Source organism: Ambystoma mexicanum, chromosome 10, assembly GCF_040938575.1.
Source record: "Ambystoma mexicanum isolate Mex_15411 chromosome 10, UKY_AmexF1_1, whole genome shotgun sequence".
NCBI classification, from domain to species: Eukaryota; Metazoa; Chordata; class Amphibia; order Caudata; family Ambystomatidae; genus Ambystoma; species Ambystoma mexicanum.
Window position 1 is genome coordinate 826,425,109 of NC_090932.1, and position 26,635 is coordinate 826,451,743.

The 26,635-nt window shown below is 44.4% G+C and overlaps 1 protein-coding gene across 1 annotated transcript in view; it reads right to left on the bottom strand.

The window, feature by feature from the left end:
- Positions 1 to 26,635, bottom strand: part of SI (sucrase-isomaltase) — a 1,019,699-nt gene that overhangs the window by 130,399 nt on the left and 862,665 nt on the right. The window contains exon 57 of the mRNA XM_069618482.1: positions 8,994 to 9,128. Within this exon, the coding sequence (XP_069474583.1) occupies positions 8,994 to 9,128 (135 nt within the window). The remainder of the gene's footprint in view (positions 1 to 8,993; positions 9,129 to 26,635) is intronic.

Genomic DNA, 26,635 nt, shown 5'->3' on the forward strand with positions numbered 1-26,635 from the left:
CTCACTGGGCTCCCTGCCCTGTCCAGTGGACAAAGTAAAGAACCTAGGAGTTATTCTCTCCACTTCCTTGTCCATGTCAAACCAGGTCTCTACGGTCTGCCAATCTGCCCATCACCAGATCAGGATACTCAAGAGGGTCCTCCCTATGATCCCAGAGGCTATGCGTCCTCCTGTGGTAGCCGCATTAGTCCTCTCACGGTTGGACTATTGCAACTCCTTATACCTTGCCCAGCCAATGGGCCTTCTCCAACGTCTCCAGCGCATACAGAACCTGGCAGCCAGACTGGCCACAGGTTCCCCCTATGGAGCTCACATCTCGCCAGTGCTTCGCCAACTTCACTGGCTCCCGGTGGCCCAGCGAGTTAAGTTCAAGTCACTATGCATTGTCCACCGGGCAATCCAGGGCCTAGGTGCTGAGTTTCTCCAAACTAAATTTGTCCGTTATATACCAGAACGCAACCTTCGCTCCCTGAACACCAACCTTTTGGTGGTTCCTAAGTACAATCGGGAAAGACTCGGCGGCAGAGCCTTTTCCATTGCTGCGGCAAGGCTGTGGAACGCCCTCCCACCGCCACTCAAGTCTATCTCCAACCATCTGGCTTTCAGGAAAGCCCTGAAAACTACCTTATTCTAGCCCCCCGACTATTACTGCTCTTCCTGTGTGACAGTTTCCTCATCAGCGCCATGATGCCCCTGGGCGACCGTGCGCTCTACAAATTCAGGTAACATAACATAACATAACATTTTAGAAACATTTGTTGAATTAACAAAACACATACAAAACAAATGAGAATTGAATCCAGCTGAGCTGTCCCATTCACATGCTTATAAGAAAGATATATTAAAACGTATGAATTATTGTTAAATTCACATATTCTAATAACCCTGTAATGCATGCATCTACAAAAAAAACAGAAAGAATGTTTCTGAATTCAGAATTGTCTAGCCCTTCTAAATGTATAGTTGTTATTGATGGCACAGTTCCATACAAAGACATCATAAGAGAAAGACATGGTTCAGTCCAATCTGATGATATTTCCTGAGGAAAGATCTAGCTCATAGCTAAATTCATCCAGTTTTGAAATGTTAAATTACATTGGGCTAATTGAAGCAAACAGGAGGGTCATTGTGGCTGTAAGTGCCGATAACCTATCACTTTCATTGTCCAATCTATAATTGCTGAGTCAAATGGTGCTGCGTGGTTGTTGTATGTTGAGTATTTAAAGCCAAACACAAAGTAAGAGAGCAAGAGTTTTTAGAAAATGATCAAAGTAAGATTGCATGCTCCACAGAAAAAAAAGTGGTTTCGGGTTCCAACTGGAAGGAGCTGAAGGGAATTCTCTTCAAGAAAAGCTTTTGCAGAACCAGGACAAGATTGCCCCAGAGGGATCAGCAAGCAGGCAGACAAACTGGAAAGACAAGTCTATTTGGTTGTGTTCCTTGAGTTGTTGATGCCCCTATTTATCCTGGCACAAACCAAAAGCGAGATAACACCAGAAAATGTAGGTACATATCCAAAGAAATTATTAATCCCAGATAGCAATTGAAATACTTTTGGGGTACCCTGTTTACAAGCTAAGTCACTGGAAGGGGAACAAACCCTGTAAATGGAAATGGGTGAAAACATGTTTTTATTAAATTGGGCCTCATTGCGAGCATGCCAGTCCAGTAACAACAGTGCCGGTAAGCCTACCGGCACTGTTGTTACCGGACCGATACACTCCAAGTTTGCGGGCGGCTGCCGTTCCGCCTCCCAGGTCTGACCTGGCGGGTGGGACAGCACTCACCCGCAGACTTTCAGGAAAGCACCGGCACTGTTTTTAACGTTGCTGGTGCTTCTAATGGTGCCAGTGCTTCCATCATCCCCATTCCCATTGAGTCCTATGGGACTGAAAGGGGAATGGAGATTAACATTTTTCCGGTGCCTGACTTCCAGGAACACCAGGGTTGTAATCCCCTAGTATTTCCGTGGAGCCAGGTACAGTAAAAATTCACGAGTCCAGCGGTAGCCTGCCGGTTTTACCGGCACGGCTGCCGCCAGACTTGTAATGAGGCCCATTTTCTTAGAATCCAATATTACACAGGGACAGTTGTCTCTGGCAGTAACACGTCATTAATAATTCCTATGTTTTCAAAGGAGAAAATGATATCTGTGTTTGCGGGCACAATGTACAACCTTGTTCTGAGATTTTCAGAGATCAATAAACTTCTTAGCCTGTGAAAACTGGAGTTTACATAATATCCTGATTAGAATTGTATAATCCTCAAAGCAAAATTGAGAGATGGTTATTTGCTTCTCCCATTCATTCCCAGCATAATAATGCCAATTTAAATAACCAATGTCATTTCCCAAAAAACACTGCACAGAATTAGAAGAATCCTACTTTTAGTAGACTCCTAATTCCAGTTTATTTTAACTTGATGATTCCTTTTTTGTTTCAATTGTACATTCACATGCTTGTGTGACCATTTAATACATCAGGAAAACCTGCCCCTTTACTTTGTTCTGCAATTGATTGTACACAAGCATTTGATTGTGTTAATTATAATTTATTGTGGCAGAAGCTAAAGGAGTGGAAAATCACAGAACATTTACTAATGATTTTGATACATCGTCATGATCACACTAGCCTACAAGTGAGGTTGAATGGGTTGGGAGCAACTACAAAAGCTTTCCTGGCATATAGGGGCCTTTGGCAGGGCTTGGTCCTGGCACCCTTTCTGTTTAATTTGTATTTAACTGACTTGGATCCCTTCTTGGCAAGCTTTTGATTTTCTCCTCAAAAAGTCTTAAACATTACAATACTGTATTTAGCATATGCGGATGATGTTGTAGTAATGGATAGGACTCAAATTGTTGTGCAAGAAAAATTAATTGCTATTTTGTAGTATGCTCGGGGGAATGATCAATGGATTAATACACAAAAAACTAAAATCATGAGATTTACCCATAACAAGAAAAAGAAAATGGGATTTAAATGGCTGATGGGTGACCAAGAATTAACACCTTCTATACCCATGACCTATTTGGGATTCGCTATATAAGTCTAGAAGATAACTGTCAGGGGCTGATGAAGAATCTTTTGATGAAGGCTATCCAAGCAGGAGCCCAGATGAAACAAATCAAATATAAATACTGTACATTTTCTCTCAACCTTTATAATTCTTTTATAAAATGAAGGTGATATCTGGTCTTTTATGTGGAATTGAACTTAATGATAAATTACACTCACTTCCTTTTGTTAGGATTGAGTCCTGAGTATGGAAACGAGCACTGGGCTTACCAGATTGTCTACACACTGCTTCATTAAGTTTCAGCTTGGGCTTGGGCTAACCTCACTGAGCTGCTTTGTGGAGCTGAGAATTGTAGCACTATATAGAAAGTGTTTGATTCCCTTGCATGACTCTCTGTATGTTGACCTGGCACATATCTTGAAATTAGGGAGATATAAAGCTGCTGCTAAGCTAAGGAAGAGAGTTGAAACAATCCTAACCGCTATGGATTTAACAATTGAGGACCTACCTCATAAGATATCCTCAAGAAGTTAAGAAGGCCATATTAAGGTCATAATAAGGTATGGGGAGATCACCAAATTATTTGATGAAGTTCCAAAACTCTTACTGGGAAGCCCAATTCTTATGCTGTAGACTTAATCTTCTCCCAACTAGAGAGATTTGTCAGGTCAGATGCCAGGAAAATTAAACTGATGCAAGATGCATTCTATGCAATGATACAACAGCAATCCAAAATAGGACCCACATCATACTATATCGTACAGTGTTGACAAGAGTGAGAACCCAATATTTGAGCCGTTTATACATAATTCTTTAGTTTTAGATGTTGAATGATGTTTTAACAGAACTTCTAGCAGGGAGGAAATCCTAGCTATGATTGCAGTTTTAAAAATATTACAAGAAGCAAATTTGATAAACTTAAGATAATATTAGTCTAATTGTGATGGTGTTATATGTGTTTTCAGATAATTATCTATACAATTGCTGACAATTACTTATCTTTATGCCATTATTTTTATAATGAAAGTATTATTAATGCTGTGTAAGGTTGTTTTAGAAAAACCAGGATCACAAATAAATAAATAATATATATCTACATATATCAGGAAATTGTGTTCTCCAAAATAAAATTGACCCTGAACCCAAGCCCGTAGAATAAGTCTAAATAAGTGAATCCCAAATAATAATATTTTATCTATGCCCAAGAGAGAAACCAATAGTATCCAACAGTTTTGAGATGAATCAGTCCTATGTTAAGTCCATATTTTTATATTGTCGATGGATTAAAAAAATCTATGAAAATTGTATTATTTGAAAATGTATTCTAAGAATGGATTTGTCATTTTGAAACTAAAAACCAGTGACAATATGTATGTACTTATTGGAGAGGACTTTATTCTTACATATGGAAAAGTTATTTAGATTCCCTTTTATTTGTTTGTGTTATGAATGTAAACATCAGCAAGACAATATCAGGCCGGTAGCTTTTGTTTTTTCGTAGACAAGCTGCAATTATTTGTGTGGAATATTGAGAGGGATTTTCTCAGCATTGGAAGTTTCATTTATTGAATTATTATTTTAAATTAAACAGAATAACCTGATTAAAAACACCCTGTTTCTTGACCCAGATTTTGAGGTTGTAGAAATATATCTTTATATGCATTTATTTATTGATTTTACTAGGATGCCACAACGAGTCTCATATTCCTGATGAAAAATCCCACCCGACAATTCTGGGTGAGAAAAAATAGACAGGGCCTCATTACGACATTAGAGGTAGCCATGCCGCTATTTGCGGCATGGCTATCCCCATTCCGGGTACCGGGTCTGGATTCCCTGAATGGGGAAATAACGGGCCATTTTGACCTTGGCGGGCCCATTATTTCCCCATTCAGGGAACCCGGACCCGGTACATCCCCATTCCCATTCGAGCCCCCATAGAACTCAATGGGAATGGGGAGGATGCAAACAACGGGCCAGTTAATAACAGGCCTGTTGTTTGCATCCTGGTTTGCTTGCGTGACCCGCTAAGGATGCTTGGTTTTACCAGGCGTCCTTACAGGGTCCCGCGAGGAGACCTCGTAATGAGGCGGTAGGGGGTTAAGGATCAAGCAGCTCTACCGGCCCCGTTAACATCCTGCCGCCTAATGTGTAATGAGGCCCACAGTGTATTCAAAAAGTCGGAATGTATTTAACGAACTAAGTCATCTACAGATCAGGGTACTACCCAGCGTTATACCACAGAAATCACTTCAATTTTATAAACTCATAAACACTAAGACAATGAAACATGACTCTCCCTGCCTACTTGAGTCTCACTACTTCACACACAAGCACTCATTTTCATAATACATTCTAGGTATATATTATACTCTAAATGATACTAGGCACTTTAAATGCACCCCTTCATGATTGCTTTTATCTAAGCAGGACTGTTTACTTCAATGATAACATTGCCACTTTTCGGCCACTGTGTGAACAAGTAGTACCATTTCAAAACTCTTCAGAAACACATAGGGCCTCATTACGACCCTGGCGGAGTGGGTTTACGCCAGCGTTATTCGCGGCGGACCCGTCCGCCCTACTACGAGTTCCCGTAGCGCCATGGAACGTTTTCCGCCTGGTTTTTCCAGGCGGAGAAATCCATGGCGCTACGGGACCTTGTTGTTAATTACGCCACCGTATTTTACGGTGGCGCAATTAACGCCTTCCCCACTCCCATTATACCCTATGGGGCAAAAATGGGAATGGGGAAGGGTAAAATGGGGAATGGGGATTTACCGCCCCGCCAAGGTCGGCATGGGGCGGAAAATCCGCCAACCTCCATGGCGCTATCGGCAGCTTTCCGCCGTGCTCCGCGGTGCATTTAGCACCGCGATTTCCGCCAGGGTCGTAATGAGGCCCATAGCATTTATACAAACATATTCATTTTACCTTGTTCCCCTGCATTAGTGTTGTTTTGGAAATGTATTGTTTCTGTGCAGGTCATTTAAATGTAGGCAAGAACAGATTATATCTGACTCGTACAGGTCTGGATTAGGAAATTATAATAATTATTTTTATAATTAATGATTTATAACACGCGTAACACCCAGAGGTTTCTAAGCACAGACCCGGGGATCGAACCTGTGTTGCTCAGTGTCATCTTGCTTCCAAGGTGTACATGTTGTTCCTGAGCTATTCTCCCAAGTTCTTTTAATAGGATTGCACACTCGTCTCTGAACAAATGTTTGTGCATTCTTCTCAGATCTATTTGCAACTTTCTCTGAAGATATGTAACTTTCAATCTATATATGGGTGCACCTTTCAATCTATGTGTGTTCATGGCTTTTGCAGTACATGTGAGTAGTAGGTTTTAATGTATTCCTACTTATTTGCCTTCAGCTATCCAAGCTTTTAGTTTGCAGATATAATATTCTCCACTAAGGGGTAGCACACTACAGCATCCTTTAGCTGCACATTGCACATAGATCTACATGTGCTATTTAAGGTAAGGGACTTCAGGGGTTTAACATTGTGCACGATTTTCTGTGAACAGGATGAATTAGCTGTGCTCATTTCTGTTGCGTGAACATAAAGGTTATGACTAAACTTGCAAAACTAAGCCTGATATCGCATTTGGCAATAATGTGTCATGAATACACTATGGTCTGCATGATTCTACACTGGCCAGAGCCAAGGATTTTATTTTAATGTGGTGTAATTCTACAAAAGTATAACACATTTAAGTTTTATAAAATGTTTTATGTTTTAAATTTCAGCTCTCAATACAAAAGCGCATTGTGTTTTAAGGAAATTACATTTCACGTTCTACCAAATGTAAATGGGACACACAGGGCACCATATTTACCAATGCACCTATATCTTTGGTACATTAGCATTGCTCTTGGCTCCCAGACCTCAATTCACAGATTTACCATGGACAGTCTATAGGAATGATTTGGAGTTATAGTGGAGTTTTTAATTACATTTAAAATGTGACTTCTCATTTATGGGTCACAGTTTAGACCCTCAATTTGGAGCTGCTGCTTGAACAAGATCCTATTCAGCTGGGTGTCTTGATCCCAGCCTGCCAAAGAACTAGTCATTCTAATCATGTCAGATCTGAAAGCCCAGCCACTTTCTTTCAGTTGTATACAAAATATTCTTCAATATTCATCTCCCAATATTGATAATCATAATCCGACCCATCTTCTTTGTATAAGCTATTTTATAATCTTGGGATCCTCCCCACATTGTGTGACTTTAGAAGTGACTTTAGAATGAGAGGCTCTTTCTTACCCCTTGTGTCCCATGCCTGCAATGGCGGGGGGGGGGGAATTGTTCTCATGTTATTGGGAAGACATTTTGTTTTCCTACAATACCTTTTGATTGCATGTGGTAGTTTAATGCAATACAGATTAATTACATGTTAACATCAGAAGCATTCAAAATGCAAAATGTCACTGTTTTAAGTATTTCCAGAGATAATCATTTTTCCGGAGTAGGTAACTTTTTTTCAATTACTGAGGAGAATTTTTGTTGGGTGGAATATATTTTGTATCTATGATTTACAGTTAGTCTCATGTTTCTAAAAGCTTCCATTGAACAGCTATTTTACATGTTGTAGATGAAGAAATGGTGACTTATGCCAAAATAAGTCACTGTTGAAACACCCCATTTATATTTGCCTTCCTAATATGAATACATGTCGAGGCAATGTTTCTTTTGCTTGTTCACAGAGATCAGATAATATGTCACAGGACTTCAGCTAAAATTATTTTATGAGGGGGACATACTTGATGGAATTGACCGGTCTCTTTAAAGTTATACACTAGCCAACCATTGGCAGTGCTTTAGAAGCAAAATCAGTTTAAATACCATGGATCAGGGCCTTACTATGGCCTCATGGCTTGTGATTTGGCTTGGGTCACAGAAAGAGAGTTGAATTGTAGGTCAACTCCAGCTACATGTACCATGTAGTAGAGAAATTAATGCACAGATTTCCATCACACAAGAGTGTGAACCAATTCAAAATGGTTTTCATATCTGAACCAGACATAATGCACCATCTCAATTTCTGTTTTTAAGGTGTTTCCCAAGAAAGAATCCAGTAAATCTGCCTATACTATTGAGTGTTTCATGTCTGTTCTAATTTGCTTACACTAATCCAGGGGGAAGCTAATACATATTAACCAGCCATCATTAATGTAATGGAATGCTATGTAAGTGGTCTTGTATAGTGGCTTTCCAACACTATTGGTGGCCTTGCTGCCTGTGGCTCTGGAAAAAAATAATGTGGATGGAGTTGTGGGACAGTGTGATTGGTAGATGTGAAATCTGTGGTGTTGATGGATAAAAAGTTCCTGGTTCCTTTGTCCCAATCTGCTGTTGATGTGTTGGGCGGAGAAACCTGGGAATATGTTATTCATAGGGAAGAACAGAAAATCTGTTGATGCACCCTCAGTAGCCAGCCCTATACCCTGGTCTCAAAATTGTTCTCTGCTAGTGTGTATGCACCTTGGGTGTTGGGGATCTGGTCCATATCACAGTAGGTCTTACTGACAGTTGCAGTTAGCCCTACACCAGTAAATGTGAGTCAGTCTTTAGTGTAAGATTAAAAGAAATATATATCAAGGGAAACCTCTAAGACAGTAAGTAGATGTCTGTCTGTCTTCAATTGTCACAAAATAAATGTGCTTAGCCTACCAATTTACTGGGAACATTAAATACATCATCCAGGTGGCACATATCTACTATCCTTTTGTGTTCAAGTCGTTTGTTTAAAATGAGCAATGGCATGTCTCTGCACCCAGAAATCTTCATACAATCTGCAATAATAAATTCAATGAAAGTGTTATGTATAGACCATGATTATGATGTCACACCATTCTGCATGTCTAGTAGTAACAATGAATCACATTTTCAACAGTAGCCACTAGGGTGGTAATTACACGTTGGTAGGACCAATATATGTACAACACAATTAAAATACTTACAATCCACAGCCCATCGAACGGTATGCTTTTATTTGGATTGTTTGGATTGCTGTGGAATTCTTTTATTTCATTCTGCCACCACTGGAAGGTTTGGTCGAGGAAGAAATCTGGGAAAGCAGCATGAGCTCTGTATATCTATAAAAGAAACATGCAATGGCGCAATCATTATATGTTTGCAAAGACTAAGGCTACAGAGGAAGACTCCGATACAAACAATGCCCAAGAGCTTTGCACAGAATTTGAGCAAAAATTATTGGGACAATTTGCATAGAAAAATCAAGAACAGACATTGTGGGTAAGAATCTGCACAAAAAAAGGTAAATACACAACTCCAGATTGTGCACAACAATACAAATGATGATGATATACAAAACAGTTTGGAGACACTCAACATGAACTTCTCGATCATGTGCGATATTAGTATCAAGTGCTACTGTGGCTACTTTACCCCATTGATATCACATTATAATACATGATAACAGACAGTAAACAACATAAACAATGAAAAAACGCAATAGCCTAAAAACATGCAAATGAGTTTAACTATTGAAACAGTGGAGTGCCTACATCTCTTATCAGCCCATGTGTCATGCCCATAAATAGTAGCCGGTGAGTTTCAGAAGATATTTCCGCAATCCTGAGTCCAATCTGAACAAGCCAAGTGTAAGCTACACCTATTCAGAGAAGGAGTCAACCTGATAAAATTGAATGCAACAAAGGCATCTCAGTTACAGCTAGGGGCCTGCTAGCATGTGTAGCTGTGGGGCTCCTCATATTTGGAAAGCAGCCTTGAAAGCACCCTCTATTATTTCACCCCATTTGGAATATAATGAGGTGCTGTGCATGTACCCTTTCCCAGCAAAAATCATATGACAAATTGATTATTTGAGACCTGTTTTGCAAGCATTCACCCAATGTGGTTAACCCATCCCTCTTCATGTTATGATGCTGATCACCATGAACATCCAAGCAAGTGTGTCCTCCCAGAGGACAAGCCAATCATGATACCTAAAACACACACTACAATGTATCACTACGTGTACCCAGCAGCACATTTGCATGCCACACATACAGGGTGAAAAGCAACTTACAGCTGCCTAATTCTAAAACAGTGCAGACTTCACCTGGTTGTTGGGTACACTGGTGGCACATAAGTGGCCCCGCAACTACCCCATCAAACAGAGCACACATTCTATAACAGGCATCATTATCACTCAATCAATAAGTAGGTCATCTAGAATGCCAACACCTTGTTTTTAATGTCTTTGCAAGTTACCACAGATCAATCATCCCGCAGCAGCCACACATTCAGACAGTCAGCTATAACAGGCAATCTGAAAGCAGGAGAATACAATAATACTCAGCTCATAGATACGTGTCACGTTTACTGTACAGCAAGCCAGTGAGCACCCTAACGCAGGCATTCATATCCAAGGCATGCACATATGGTACCTCAACACACACCATTAAAACATCATCACACACATGCAATATACACACACCTTGCACAGAGTACCACACAAAAGCATGCACACGATCTAAACCTATACCTGGCCTGTTCCACAAGTGATGCTGTATAATGCCAGCAACACTTGCTGAGAAAAGTAATACATCTCTGATCTCTCCCATGCAGGGAATTGTCAAGCATACATTTGGGGTTCTACGTGAAAATGCCCTTGTTAATGAGAATTTTGCCAGCAATACAGTTGCCAAAAAAGCTATTTTTAAATACACAAATGTACAAGGCTGTAACCCTAATAAAGAACCAAACTTTTAATAAAACCTCCACAATCACACTAACTAAGATTCTCCAATTCTAATGACTACCCTGAACTCTAATAGAACACTATTGCTTCAGTGTGCTAAAGCAATTTACCCTAAACCAAACACTTACTCTAATCCTAATTTTAGCATTGCCTTACCTGCAACTCTATTATTTACCCATATGCTTACTTTGCTCTAACCACTAGGTTTATCCTAATCATTGTCCTATGCCAACATCAACAGCCCTCCCAACTTCCCTATCTCTTTCTTTAACACGTACCCAAACCTGTGATCTATAAGCCCTAGCCTTACCATGGCACTTACCCTGCCACTTAATCTACCCTGACAACTAACCAAACCCCAATATTACCAACACTGCAGCATCCACCCTGACACTAACTTTTACCATAATCCTAACCAAAATCTTTATTGTAACCCTTACCATGTCCTCACCCTAACCACAATTCTAACCCTAAACCAGGCAATCATAAACCCGCACTCCCCCCCCCCTTAAACTTTACAATTACCGTTGCAGCATTACATTGTTGGCTATTTTTGCATTTTGCTTGCCAACTTTTTAACTGCAGAGGTATTTCACTATGACTTTTCACTAACTACATTTTTGCTGGCATCATTTTCACTGGATACCACATTTGAGATATTGAAATCCACGTTCCATTGTTTAGACCACTTTGGTGTGGTGCTGTCGCCCCAACCACAAATGGTGTGCCAGGCAATATTGGCCTGCTGCATTTGCACAATTCGGCAATGCTCAGTGGACTGAACGTAAAAACCAATAGTGAATTGTGCCAAAACCCACAATACCTCTTTGCAAGCACACTAGGTCATAGGCATGAGTCTAGAACCACAGGTGAACATCTGCCCCAAACACATTTCCACTGATGTGGACAACAGAATAAATGGCCAGCTTCATGCATATCAATCATTAAATGTGTCTGTCAAGTATTCTAAATAGCACCCGTCAAAGCCTGGGACACACATGTGCCCATGTCACCAGTTGTATCCCACCAATTGTGTATTGCATTCACCGGCAACAGTACACGCCATGTGTCAAATCTTCCTGATGTGATTCAGCATATATGCTGCATATTATATTGCTTGACAAACATCACCAGAACACACAATTGATCATGAAGCTCATACAACATAGCAACTCATGCCCCATAATGAAATGTGTACATTTATATCCCCAGCCATAACTTAAATCACAAATAAGTACACCACATATGTACAATGAACAGAAGACAGGTTTGTGCATGCTTAACCATCCAACTTGTCACAGATACATTTCTGTTTCTGTAGTGTCCTTTTCAGACAGAAAAAGAACATGTGCAATCACAGAAGCGAAAGACACATGTGAGGGGGTTAGGGGGTTAGTATGACAGTGGTAGAGCAAATGCAAAAAACAGTGGTGTCGATGTGTGGAGGTCAGAAGTACCCAGGTCCTGTGTGCAGCTGTGCTTCTATGTATTTGGCAGAAATCTGGGGGATATGTTATCTGAAACGGATAGACAAGCATTTGAGAAGCTATGAGTACTTTGGGCCTCATTACGACCCTGGCGCTAATGGGTTAACGGTGCCATAAAAGGCTGCGGCGCTGTTAACCCATTAGCGCCTGATTACGAGGTCCCTTTCCGGGACCCGACCTTGACGGCTGGTCAACACCAGCCATTAAAGTAGGGACCCGCAAAGGGACCTTGGTGCTAAGTACGGTACCGCAATTTGCGGTACCGTACTTAGCGCCTTTCCCATTCCCATTGAGCCCTATGGGGCAAAAATGGGAATGGGGAAGGGCCATGGAGGAAGGGGGAATTACCGCCCCAACAACCTTGTAATGGGGTGGTAATTCCCCCTTTCTACATGGAGGAGTCGGTAAGTTACCAGCATGGACCATGGTGCTATTAGCACCATGATTTTCCGCCTGGGTCGTAATGAGGCCCTTTGTGTAATTTTGATATGGGGGAGTGTAATAGGACTAGCAAGATGAAATTTAGTCATAGCTTAATTCGATTTTTTTGATATTGGCTTGACCTGTAGCAGCCGTCTGTGCGAGGAAATAGTATGTAGTGTAAGGTGGTAGGACATTTAGAATGGAGTTGCTTAGCTGAAGGTAGCAGAGAGATGGGTAAGAAAAGTGCTGGGTGATTAATAAATGCTGGGATTTCTCTGGTAATGAGGTACTATGAAGATGCTTTAGAAGTCGTTACGGTTGGTTGGTCAGCAGTATCCTGTGATCATTGTGTGATTGTGCTTCAATTATGTAGACTCTGACCTGAGTGTATCAGTTTCCAATGGGTTACTCTACTGAATGCATAAGCATACCTGGTATTTCATACGCCTAGCAGTTTGCACTCCATCAGCAGAACATGCAATTAGGTGGTAACGGGAATGCACAGCCAGGTGTGTAGGTGTTTTCAGAAGGTTAGGTTATTATCTTCTTTACAGGGGGTTTGAGTAGGAAGTGAAGACATGTGTTTTCTGGTCAAGATACATTGGGTTCTTTATGATATTTATGGTTAATGTTTGTTGCTATTACCAGGGTGCTTTTGTTGTATCATAGAGATTCTTCATGGTGTGGAGTGTAAGAACGTTCTTATGATGGGTTTTGTCCCTTGCCATACAAGGTGTGGTGAGGGATGCAAAACTTTTGTAGATGATTATTTTTTTATTAGAATCAAGCACAGTGTCTGGAGTACTGGGAGGTTCTGATTGTATCTATTCAGTTATAAGAGTAGTCTGGCTGCCACATTTTGGACTCTGTTGAATAGATAATCCATGCGTCCAATGTAAAGAAGGTTGGTATAGTACAGTCTTGATTGTACTAGTGAGATAACTGCCATCTGAGGATGAGGTTTAGGGCTGATGTGTCATAGGATGCAAAGTTGGGACAAGCAGCTTATTACAATGGCTTCAAAATGATATTCTAGTGTAAGGAATTTGTACTTTAAGATTCCTTAATTCCTCAGGTTAGAGGAAGGCAGTAAGCAAGGGCCAATTACATCTAGCCTGAGGAGAGCTTCCGGATTAGGTGGTATCACATCACAGGTCAAGTCAGAATTCAGTTTTGGATGGGCTAGGTGTAAGTCTTTTTGGGCTCATCCAGGAGTCTAATTGTACAAGGCATGGTACAAGGCATTTGTTGAGTTTAGGCATATTTGTGTTTGCACCATTGTTCAGTCTGTTGACAATTTGTGTGTTATCTGCATTGTTGAACTATTCAAGTCCTAAGATGCTGATGGTATTGAACTGAAGGATCATATACATATCAAAAAGCAGATGTGTGAGGCTGGACCATTGGGCCACTCAGCATGTCAAGGTGTGAGGTTGTGATTTGAAAGGGACCATGAGTGCTGTTTCTAATTCCTCGGTCAAGAAGAAGGTGATCTATTGTAGGCTGGTTCACTTCACCCATGTCCTAAATTCTTTTTAGAAGTATTCATGAATGATGGTGTTGAATGTGGCCTGGATGTCCAATAGGATATGAGCACTAATTGTGACAATGGCGGCACTGCTCCTAAGCATGCCCCAAATGAAGTATGTATTATGTCCCTATGATTGACTTAAAATTGTGTTGTAACTCAAGGAAGGGATTGTACATCTTAACTTTTCCTCAAAGCTACTGATAGATGAATTTATCCAGGGGTTCCTGGTAAAAGGTGTGTTAGACCCTGGGTGGTCATTTGATTAATAATTTGGTTCAGCCATGAGTTTTTTAAGTAGGGGTTGTATACATTCTGTATTCAAGGCAAGTGGAGAAGTACCCTACTCTATGGAGGCATTGAGAAGGATTAGGAAAGCAGTCGTTTGTCCTGATTTGTTAAGCATTTTGTTAATGTTAAGTTGAGACAGGACTTCAAATGATCATGACTGGTTGCTGTAGTGGACCATGCTAAGCATATCTTGGAAAGTAAAAGGTCGGAATGCATTCATGTATGTATGAGAATTGCTTCCCTGGTTAGGTGAGGCATTGTTTTTAATTTCTGGTTGAAGTGGTTGTGGTTCTGTTGAACATTGTTGACAAAATGTTTTTGTTGCGATGAAACCACAGAGTTCTTGTGAGTCCTGCTACAGGCTTCCGGGTTCTTGAATTCCTTCTTGAATTTCTGAGTGATTTTGTAGACTTCTAACCCTGTCATACTGATTTACACAATGTGAAACATGTGCCTAGCTTGTGTGAACCACAGAGTTCTTGTGAGTCCTGCTACAGTCTTCCGGGTTCTTGAATTCCTTCTTGAATTTCTGAGTGATTGTGTAGACTTCTAACCCTGTCATACTGATTTACACAATGTGAAACATGTGCCTAGCTTGTGTGAAAGATGTGTGCGCTGCAGTTTCTGAAGATAGGCTAGTTGGCCTGTTGCTAGTTTCTTTATTGAGCAGATTTTCTTAAACATCTGTTTATTTTATTTAATGTAATTCAACTTGGAGGTAATACAATTGTAAGCTAATATCCTTTGTGATGATTGGATTAACTTTGAGTTGCTATGCTGTTCAGGATCGTATTTTCCCACTTTTGAATGCCGTTGAGTTGGTCATCTAGTGTTCTAGTCTGAGTGTTTTAGTTGTGATCTGGAGTTTGGATGCTTTTACAATTTCCAGGAGGTTGCCTGTTTAATTTTCCATGATTTAGTTAAAATTGTGGGCACCTTTGAGGCGTTTTCAGTGCTTGGGTTCTGGCAGAGATGGTGAACTGGATAGGGAGGTTGTCACCCCATGGGAGCAGACTGAATAGGAAATGAGTTTGAAGTTAACTTTGCAGGCAATACCATCAGTGTTTACTTTGACCAATGGTTTGAGGTGAAGTGCACACAATTTTGGCACAAGAGTTTTTGTTGATGCACTGTGCTCCTTCTCAAGCAAGATGTTGTAATCACCCAGTACTGTGAGGTGATGGTGATTTATAGAAAGAACAGCTACAACATCAGCGAGTGGCTCAGCAAAGACAGGGTTTTATGATGGTGGTCTGTGTATAAGCAATGACAATGATTTTGGTGTTTTTTACAATGATCAGATCAAGATTAGCTTCTTGTAGACCAGGATATTGTTGAAGATTGGGATTGTACAAATAATTGCATCTCTTCGAATAAGTGCAATACCTCCTCTTACTTTGGTTGTACTTTTAGAAAATGTAATTTTTTAGCCTTCAGGCATCCATTTGTGTGTGACTGCTGAGTGGTCCTATAAGAGACTGTGTTCTGTGAGGAAGAATATGCCTATTTTGACATTTCATAGCGGATCATAGCTGTCAGATGAATGGTTTGTGATAGTGCAGACATTGAAGAGAAAGGTGCCTCGTTTGTGTAGTCAGTGTTTGACAAATGTATGCATTATTTGATTCCTGATTGACATGCAACGAGCCATGGCCTAAAGTAGTAATTGCATTGGAGAGATTGAGAGGCACCTAAAACGGATCTTATAAATGTGTGCAACTGGAACTGAAGCCACCAGATTCATAGCGCACTCTTGCCCATTACTATAGTCGGAAGCGACCATTGGTTTGACTGTGGTGCAGTTTGACTGAGTTCTGTGTTACGCATCTCCAGGAAGACGCAGCAAGGTCCTTTCCTTGAACTTCCTAGAACCTCGAGAAGAGCATAGAACAGCGAGCAAGTTGGGATCTTGTGCAGAGCTGTCTGCTGGTATTTGTTGTGGGCGCTGACTACTCTTTCCCTACCCTATGCCTTGGAGCTTTGGGTGTAGAAGTGGGGAGTAGTTGTAGAGGGACGGTGATGTGCGAGGTGCGGGAAGCCGCACTTGACCCACCAGGCTGAGTAAGTTCTATCAGCGTCACCCCAGCGTGCCTCTGGTCACTCGCAGTGCAGATAACTGTGGTGAGTGCATACTGCATCCTGCAGATCAGTGCTACTGAGGTGTCTGGCAGGTCATTGTGCTGTGCTGTGCCACGCTTGGCTCTTTTGTGGCATGGAATAGCATCTGTGGTGGTAGTAACAGCTGTTTTTTGCCAGTCACAAGCAGGAGCAGCGTGGCGTGGGCCACTGGTCCCGCGATTCTAGGGAAAACACCTACAATAAACCTCCTGACTGGAAAGAGGACAGCGAGCTGTGCTTTTGGTTACTTCTGCTGCTATTGGCTTTAAGTCTGGAACATAGACACTAACTACTTTCTTCTTTCCCACTTGGAGTGGTTACCCTTGCCACCACTTCTGGTGAATGGAATACAATTATGGGGAAAGTATATCCCCCCAAGACCATTCCTTGTAGGGCGGTCAGTTGTGCCGCTAAGCATACAAACAAAATCAAATCATCAAACCTGTCACCCAAGAAAGTTAAGCGGGGATCGACTAAACCACTATATCCTGCCCAAAAGAAAATGACCACATATTTTGAAACCAAGCTCTCAAGGATAAACAGGGAAGCAAGCAGAATGGCAAATTAGATCTGCAGAAGTGTGACACCTACCCCGTAAGTCTATTGCAAAGTTATTTTCTAATCGATAACAATGAGTCACTTCTGAACCACTGCCCACACTTGAAACAGAACTCTATAGCACCAAATGACTGCAGTGTGATAAATACTGGGAGCAACAATCTATCGGATACACCTAACCTCGAACAAATGGTCTCGCCAGAAATCTCGTATTATTAGATAGTAAAGGGGTGGGGGAGTCAGCATTTGCTCATGAAGTAAACCCTAAGTGCCCTACTGGGGGCATCCCGGACATTCTGGAATCTTCCTTGGAAATGATAGTAGCTAAACTGGATGTGTTATTTCTATTCTGTTCCAAGTTGGCCTAGGATCACTCTGCCATTAAACACTTGATGGGTCAGATCACTGACTTTATTGAGGGCCAGCTTGAGATTGATAAAATGTGTATGGCCCTTATTGGAAATACTCTACACACTACAAAGTGGTCCACCAACCAGTGGTTTTGCAAGGTACCTCCCTGAGGGTAACAGCTTTGTCCAGGTAGCAGGCTTTGGAGGCCATTAATGTAGAAGAGTCGCTCCTTACAAGTCCCGGTGTGTCACCGAGGAGGAAAAAGAGACATCGGACTAAGACAGTTTGCGGGCAGCCACAATCTCAGGGTGTCACCTCAGGCTGAAGCATCACCTGCCCACAAACCTTTGGATTCACACAGCAATCAACTCAATGCAGGCAAATACATTATCATCAATGCCCTTCCTGTTGGAACTTCAAGACAAGTGACACTACATGGACCTCTGGATAGATGGATGTGCATCGGTGGTCCCATGCCACTAAATGGCTGCCCCTCCACAAATATCAAGGGCAATGGTGCATCTGGCTCCTTGACTAAGCATAATGAGGAAGTTTGTCTTTTTGAGTACAACACTGGGGCCTCTGGGTGGGCAAAATATCCGACCTCTCTTGCCAAACATGAGGGGGGCAGGGACCAAGCCATCAAACCCGCTATGATCAGCATGGCAATCGTGTGTTGAACCAGGGCGTAGATCTTCTGCAAGCGGGAGGCCGCCTCAAGGTCCACGTATGAGATGAGCCAGTTCGAAATATGTAAAGATTGTTTAACTCAAGGCCGCTGCAAGCAGTCCTTTTCTGAACCGTACTTGGCTGCTGCAGCTATTGCAGCTCATTCCGGACCACTCTGGATTCACCACTTAGGACATATTGATTTAGAATTGTCAACTTTCTACAGTACTACCAATTGGGTTTTTATACAATTGGCCTCCCCTTTGTGGGGCTGAGTGCATTTGTAAGATCACAAAATGACTGCATGAATTGGGGTTCAACATATTTTCCTTCCGTTCCGCTATAGATCTATCCTCCACGGAATATAAGACATATGGTGGGCCTGCAGGAATCAGCTGGGCCACGGCACAGGGGATGCATAAAGAATGATGGGCCATGATGTCTAAAGGGAGAATGCCTGGTTCTTGTCACGGATACTGGCTCAGGACTGAAACTCAGAAATACTACCACCTCAGCCCTCATTACTCTCCTGGAGCACTTGTGGCCACCAATCATTCCTTGCTAACCTCTTGGGGTTTAAGGAAATACTGTCTGCATACATCTTCTGCCTCCAGGAAACATGGCTGACCTCTAAATTCTCTTTAGACGTCTACTCTATGTTTTTCCATCTTTCTCTTCCTCCTCTAGCAGGTCGCAATAAAAAGGTGATCTTTGTATTGGGGTTAGATATGAATATTCCCCTTCTCCTTTTTGTGGCGTGAGGCAGGATCACCATTTTCTGGCAGTGATTCTGCCAGACTTTCTTGGCTGGGCTGGAGGTACTTTGGTCGCAATTTAGTATGACCCTCTTTGGGGAAAAAAGACTCATAATCTCATGGATAAAATATAGGACACACTGCAAGCATGGCTGGCCCAGTTAAAGTTGGGGGAATTATCCTCGTGGGCAATTTCAACATTGACTGTCTAGCCGAGGCCTCTTTTCCATCTAGGGCTCAAACAGGTCTGGCTATAACAAAACAAGCAAGGGAGTGGTGCAAGCTTATGTCTACTTTTGACCTGTCACCGTTGTCTGTTAGACCAACGGAAGCTATGTTTACCTGGTCAAGCGGTGTCTGCTGTAGTAGAATTGATTTTATCTTTGTAAATGCTGTTATCAGGAACTCAGCACCCTACTTATGTACCCAACCCATCAGCATGAGCGACCATGTAACAATGAGAATGTTTTGTAAAAAGGTAAATACTAAATAAATGGATAACCTAAGGGATAGCCCTCAGGCTAATCTACAAGACAATAGTCTACTTTGGTCAGCTTTCAGCAATGGTTGGTTCAATCATGCGTTCACCAGTGGTGATTTGACGGTAGAATCTATACTGGATATGTACCATTGGGATTTGGGTCAACTGATGGATGTCTTGTAGCCGCAGGGGCTGTGACGCATGTCCAAAAGAATAAAAAAATCTAAGCCTGGTGCCCCCTACAATGCAGCAATTGCTTCCAAGAAAAGAGAATTTAGTGCCACCCTACGGCAAACCAAACGTAACATGACTAAGCAGCCCAAGTCTATCAAGGAACAAGTCAAATTAATAAAACACAATACAAGTTATGGCTCAAGGGCCATAAAGCTAGTTATACATCTGCAAGATGACAGCTTATCCATACTTGGATTAGAACCTACGATAAGAAAGACATTTTGGCATATGGGGTGTCCTTACGCAGTCCTTAGGATGGATCCCCCCTTATGAGCTGCATTGCTGAAACAGCTTTTCTTGTGAATATGTGAGGTCAGTGATATCCTTCATTCCTGGCAGGGCTCGATGCTGGTTCCTATTTTTAAACGGGGATCTCGTGTGAATCTGGCCTGTTATTGACTACTAGCCATGCTAGACTATAGTTCTACATTTTTTGCAGGCCTACTCCTACAGTTGTTGACTGAGTGGGCGGAAAATGAACATCTTCTTGTCCCCCATCAGTCTGATTTTAGAAAGGGATTTAATACCTCCCACTCTATCTGGATACTTCAGACCCTTAAATATGATGCCTATTGGACCACCAGGGGGCACAGAGATGCACTGACGCATCTCCTCTCATCTCCTCCGAAGGGTGCCGTTTATGGGACTTGAGCCCCCCCAGAACCCTCCAGAGTGAAGTGCCGACCCTCACCGCAGCCTTCTAACACAGTGGGGCTCCCGAATACCCCAACTCCGGTCTCCCGACATGGCGCCTTCGCTGCGCAGTGAGCCCGCAAAGATAGAAAGGAGGGAGTGCCCCACCTCCCCCAGCGTCGCGGCTCTGCACGAAAACAATGGAGAGCCACGGATAATGTGAGGCCTGCAGCTTCATCGGACAGCGTGGGGAGAGCAGCCCCCCCAAATTTGTCTGCAGCAGTCTCCCGTGCCCCACAGAGCCCAGGCAGGGCAGCGCGACGCTTTGTGCTGCTTCCCACCATTGGGGCTGCACCCTGGAGCAGCGCACCGGGCGCAGAGGCCTGTGCGGCGTCCAAGGACTTCGGCGCTCAGTGGATCCGTCCCAGGAGAGCTGGCCTGCCCCCTCGACCTCATCGGAGTCCAGTGAGAGCAGAAGCCCCCGCCGGCGACTTGGAAGAGCGAGCACCCTCCCCAAGGGATACCCACAGCAACCCACCCATCCCCCGCCCCCTGCTTCGGGCCCTCCCTGGATCTGACGGTGGATCGGGAGACGTGCCGAGGGGGCACCGGAGCCCCCAGGAGGTGAGAGGCTGCCCTAAAAGTGCTGCAATATATTGGGGGCAAAGAGAGCCGGCCATTGACCTAGAACCGGAGAATAGGCCTAAACAACCCCCACCACAACAGTGAGCACAGGGCCTGGATGGCAAGCAGGCAGGACCTCTTCAGAGGCGTATTGTGGCCCGGCGACGGTGCCCATTGGACTTGGGGCTCCTGGGAGTGGATCCCGTGGGGAAGTGAGGAGCCGGGGGAGGCCTATTAACTGGAGAGAATCTCTGCAGAAATTACGACGCTTGGCCCCTGGCTCCCCGACTCGCCCTGAGATGGCGACCTCATCGCATCAGGAACTAACAGACACTAGCACGGTCACCAAGGGTATGGCCGCCCTCCGCGAGGAGATCCGAGGCTTCAGGGCGGATATAACGCTACGTCTGGACACTTTGGACAAAAAAGTGGACAATATAGATGACAGGGTTCAAGCGCTAGAGAACAATACGGCCTCGAATGACATCTTTGAGATGCAATTTGATATGCGCCAGGCGGAGCTCGAGAGGAGGGAAGAGAAGTGTTCCCTGACGACCTGGAGAACAGGGAACGTCGCTGTAACCTGCACTTTTTAGGCTTCCCGGAGCGTGAGGGCGAAACACAAGCAGAAATTGTAAAAGCTGTTAACGCGGTGGTGCGATCACTCTTTGAAGGGGCTAACACGAACAAACCGACTATTGATAGAGCCCACAGAGCAGGTGCAGCCAACAGAGGCCCCAGGTCCATTCTAGTACGATTCCACTACTTTGCGGAGAAAAGTAAAATCATTGAACTGGCCCGCAAGAAAGGCCCAGTGGACTGGGAGGGGGCTCAGATCTCGGTGTATCAAGACCTGTCTGCCTTCACCCTGGCGAGACGTCGGGTCTGCTTCCTGCTGACGAAAATGCTTCAGACCAAAGGGGTCCGATATAGGTGGGGATACCCTTTCTCACTTTTCTTTGAGCTAGTCGGCTACAAGTACGCTCTGGTCACGGAGGACGATATTCGCAGGGTGTCGGGGGAGCTCCTGGATGATCCAAATATGGAAGTGGGTGAGCGAGAACGCGAGAGAGCCCCAGCTGGCCCCTGGTGGACGAGGGCTCCACAGGAAAGACATAAGGTCCGAGGCCACAGGAAATTTAGAAGAGTGGCGCCGGCATCCCCGGAGCTGCCCAACACTTGAAGAGCCCCCGGGAGCTCGACGATCAAGCGTGTACCCGTTACTGTGAGTGGGGAGGCGACACAACTGTTTATGGAAAAATAAGGACATGGGGGTGGGGGGGCTCGAGTTGATGTTTTTGAAGAGTTTGGGAGCCCGGAGGGGGGAGACAATGGTGGCCTGGTCTGGCGACAAGATGAAGCTGCTAATCAACCAGGCATTCAGGGGGGAGGGGGGAGGGAAAAGTTGGGGTTTGTTTATTGGGGATTCAGTTGGGTCACACCAGGTTTTCAGGTCTACTTTGCACTTATAGAATTGTTTCTGGGCATCAGCAGGGTGCGGAGGTTCTGCGGGAGCATTGTCATGTTGCGCTCCACGGAGGGAGCCATGAGCCTTTATCATCGTTTTGATGGATGACTCGCTCCAATTTTTGACAGTGGGGTCGTTAAACGTACGTGGGCTTAACTCACCTACAAAAAGGTTGCTGGTGGTGAGAGAATTTTCAAGGCTCCGCCTTCATTTCCTGTTTGTACAAGAAACTCACTGGGTTCGGGGCAAGGAACCCAAGCTAAGGGCTAAAAATATTTATCGGGTGTATGTGGTGTCCTTCTGGGCTAAAAAACACAGAGTGGCCCTCCTGGTTTCTCCCGGGGCCCACTTCGTGGTCAAAGCTCAGAAGTTGGACCTGGAAGGGCGATATATTATGGTCAAGGGGGAGGTGAGTGGCCGGCTGTTTACCCTGGTTTGTATTTACGCTCCAAACGAGGTAGAGGACATCTTTTGGGAAGGGATGAAAGAGAAAATCATGGCTTTCTCCGAGGGCACCCTATTGGTAGGTGGGGACTTTAACATGGTTCTGTGCCCCGAGTGGGATAGGAAGTCAGTAAATCCATGCCCAAACTTGCGTTTCCACAAAAAGCTGGCAGAAGTTTTCCAAGAAGTCAATGGAGAATTGGGCCTGAGTAATACGCACCCCATTAAGCAAGGCCGAGACCCCGACTTCACCTTCTACTCAAAGCCTCATGCCACATTCTCCCGTATCGATTATATTCTGGTTGACGCCACACTTCGGGGTGAGGTTACAGACTTGGGGGTGGAGATTGTCCCCTGGTCTGATCACAATTTGGTTAGAATAAAATTGGGCATTCCCCCAGCCCCTGCATCCGGATCCCTGTGGAGGTGCAACGACCTCCTCCTCCATGATAAGGAAGTACATCAAACCCTTTTAGAAGCCATAAAAGATTACTTCTCTGCCAATGACAATGGGGAGGTTGGCGTCATGGGTGTCTGGGAGGCATTCAAGGCAACCATTAGGGGCGTCCTTATCGAGAAAAAAGAGGGAAAGGGGCCATGAGGAGAAGCTATTGAGGGAAAAGATAGATTCTATCCCACCGGGGGGGAAACTGAAAACGCAGATGTTCCCCGGACAATGGGAGGAGCTACAAAGATTGCGTTCTGGGCTGGCGGACCTCCAGGTCGGACAAACAGAAAGGAAGTTGTCTTTCTTGAAACAGAAATACATGGAAAAGGGGGAAAAAGCCGATAAAATACTAGCTTGGCGGCTCTGCGAGCTCAGAAATAGGGTGAACTCCATTCGCACCACAGAGGGGGACTCGACTGTGAGAGACAGCAAGATAGCTGAGCAATTCAGACAATATTATGAATGGTTATATTGCTCGGAGTATGCAGGGGACGGGTCTGAAATAGATGGCTTCCTGGACTCCCTCCCGATCCCGGGCCTCTCCCCCAACAAGGCAGAAACACTAGAACTTCCCATAACCCCACAAGAAATAATAGACACCATATCTTCTTTGAAGAGTGGAACAGCCCAAGGGGATGATGGGTTCACTGTTAAGTTCTACAAGACCTACCGGTCTACGTTGGCCCCATTCATGGCCAGGATGTTCAACTCGGCACTGGAACTGGGCTCCCTTCCACCCACGATGATGTCTGCCCTGATAGTAGTGCTCCCCAAAGAAGGGAAGGACACCTCTCAGTGCCAATCATACCGCCCTATATCCATCCTCAACGTCGATGTAAAGATACTGGCCAAACTTTTAGCAAACAGACTCCTCCCTTCCCTAGTACACAGAGATCAAGTGGGCTTTATCCCGGGTCGCCAGGGATCTGACAATATACGGAAGACCCTGGATCTTATGCATGAGGCTTCAAGGCAGGGGGTGGAAGGCTATCTCCTCTCACTAGATTCAGAAAAGGCTTTCGACCGCGTCAAATGGCCTTATATGTGTAAAGTCCTCTGGGAAATGGGTCTGGGGGACAACTTCTGTGGTTGGGTTTCCGCACTTTACAACGGCCCCTCGGCAAGAGTCTTGGTTAATGGTGGCACCTCATACCCTCTGGCCCTATCTAGAGGCACCCGTCAGGGCTGTCCTTTGTCACCCCTTTTGTACGCCTTGGCAATGGAGCCACTGGCTATAGCGATCAGAGCTGACCAGGAAATCACAGGGATTAGATGTGACAATTGTGACTTTAAACTTTCCCTGTTTGCAGACGATATCCTGGGCTACTTGACCAACCTTCAGGACTCTCTACCCCGATTATTCGGACTTATAGACTACTATGGCACCTTTTCGTCTAGCATTATGCCCATGGGTCCTGGGGACCATAACATCGGGGGTAACACCGAAATCCTGGGAGTGAGAATAGAGCGGGTTTCCACCAGGTATTTGGGCACCACCATTCCCAGGGATCTGTCACAACTCAATCAATGTAATTTCCCGGGGATCTTGGCCAAGATTAGTAGTGATCTCAAACGATGGGCACCTCTCACACTCTCTTGGTTTGGGCGTATGGTCACGGTTAAAATTAATATCCTGCCCCGCTTACTCTACCTCTTTGCAGCCCTCCCTGTGGTGATCCCGGAGGCCTTCTTTGAGACACTACAGTCCCGAGTCCTTCAGTTCATCTGGGCCGGCAAGAGAACAAGAGTCAAATTTTCCACCCTAACTCTTCCCAAGTCTCATGGTGGCTTCGGCCTCCCGGCCTCCCGGATTTTAGACTTTACTACAAAGCATCTCAACTCCGGGTGATGTTAGAGCACATGAGGGACAACCTGGGGACATATTGGACTTTCATTGATGATGTCCACACCCACCCGAAAAAAGTCAGGGACCTGCTATGGGCTCCCCCTAAGGCCCTCCCCCCACCTCAGAACGCACCCAACCTTAGCGGCCCTCTGGGCAGTCTGGAAGCCGAACAAGGACAACAAGCTGCTGTCATCCTGGCCGTCCCCTTTAACATCACTGTGGGGTCCCCCCATTCGACCTCGACACCAGGGGCTTTAGAGACACACAGGCATGGTCGGACTTGGGCCTGGAGAGAGTTTCTCAAATCTCCCGGGAGGAGGGTTTCATAGAATATGATCAGCTGACTGAGGCATTGGGCGACAACCCGCCCTCAGTCTTTGAATATTTGCGCCTGAAAGGGATACTGACCCACCCTTGGTGGCCCGATAACCTCAAGCGCCCCCTCACCCCTTTCAAAATTGTCCTAGCTAAGAGCGCCTCCCGGAAAGGCTCCCTGTCCAGGTTCTATGGCACATTGATAACGGCTAATCTGGAGAGTAGGCAGCCCGTCAAACAAATATGGGAAGAAAGGTTGGGCATGACGCTGGACGATCACACATGGACGGCAATCTTTAAATCTATCTTCACGGGTTCACTGTACACCGCTGCCATGGAACATAGCTTTAAGATACTCCATTCATGGCATCGCCCTCCAGCCACCCTGTCCAAAATGTTTAAAGAGGTGTCCCCTTTTTGCCCTAGAACATGTCAACAACAGGGCACTTGGTTTCACATGTGGTGGGGATGCCCGGTCATTCAGGTGTACTGGCCAGAACTGCTCAGTTGGATCAAGGACATAGAAGGGTACTCCCCCACCTTACATCCACTGGAAATCCTCCTGGGTACTCCTATGCCGGAGACAGAACAGCCTGCATTCCCGAAGGTCATTGGGGCCATGTTGAGGGCGGGGAGGCTAGCACTAGCAAAAAAATGGAAAAATGTCCTGGCTCCATCCAAGGAGGAATGGCTTTGTAATCTTATGTCGATCTTCACCTATGAAAAACTCACTGCGATAACAAATGACACCATGTCGGATTTTGTTCAGGAATGGACCGCTGTGCTTCTTAATGACGATTGCATCTCTATGCGTCTGTAAAGTACGTTCCTTAACGCCCCCATTCCACACACCTCTCCACTAACCCCAGGGACCTAGCTTGGGCCCCCTACTCGCTGTGAACGGATCTGACCCCATTATGTCAAAATGTATGTCTAATAACATATTGATATCGAATGTTCTTTCTGCAGCTTCTATAACCCACAATACCTCTAGACCTGGTTTGTTCAAAAAGTTGGGGGGGTGCGGGGGAGTTGGCGGGTAAGGGATAAAAAAAACAAAAAATGTAAACTGCCATCTATGTTTGTTCAATGTATTACTGGCAGGGATTGCCCCGGCACCCTACCTTATATGTATGATGTCAATAAAAACAAATTAAAAAAAAAATATGATGCCTATTGCTATTCGGGGGTGCTGCTGTACCT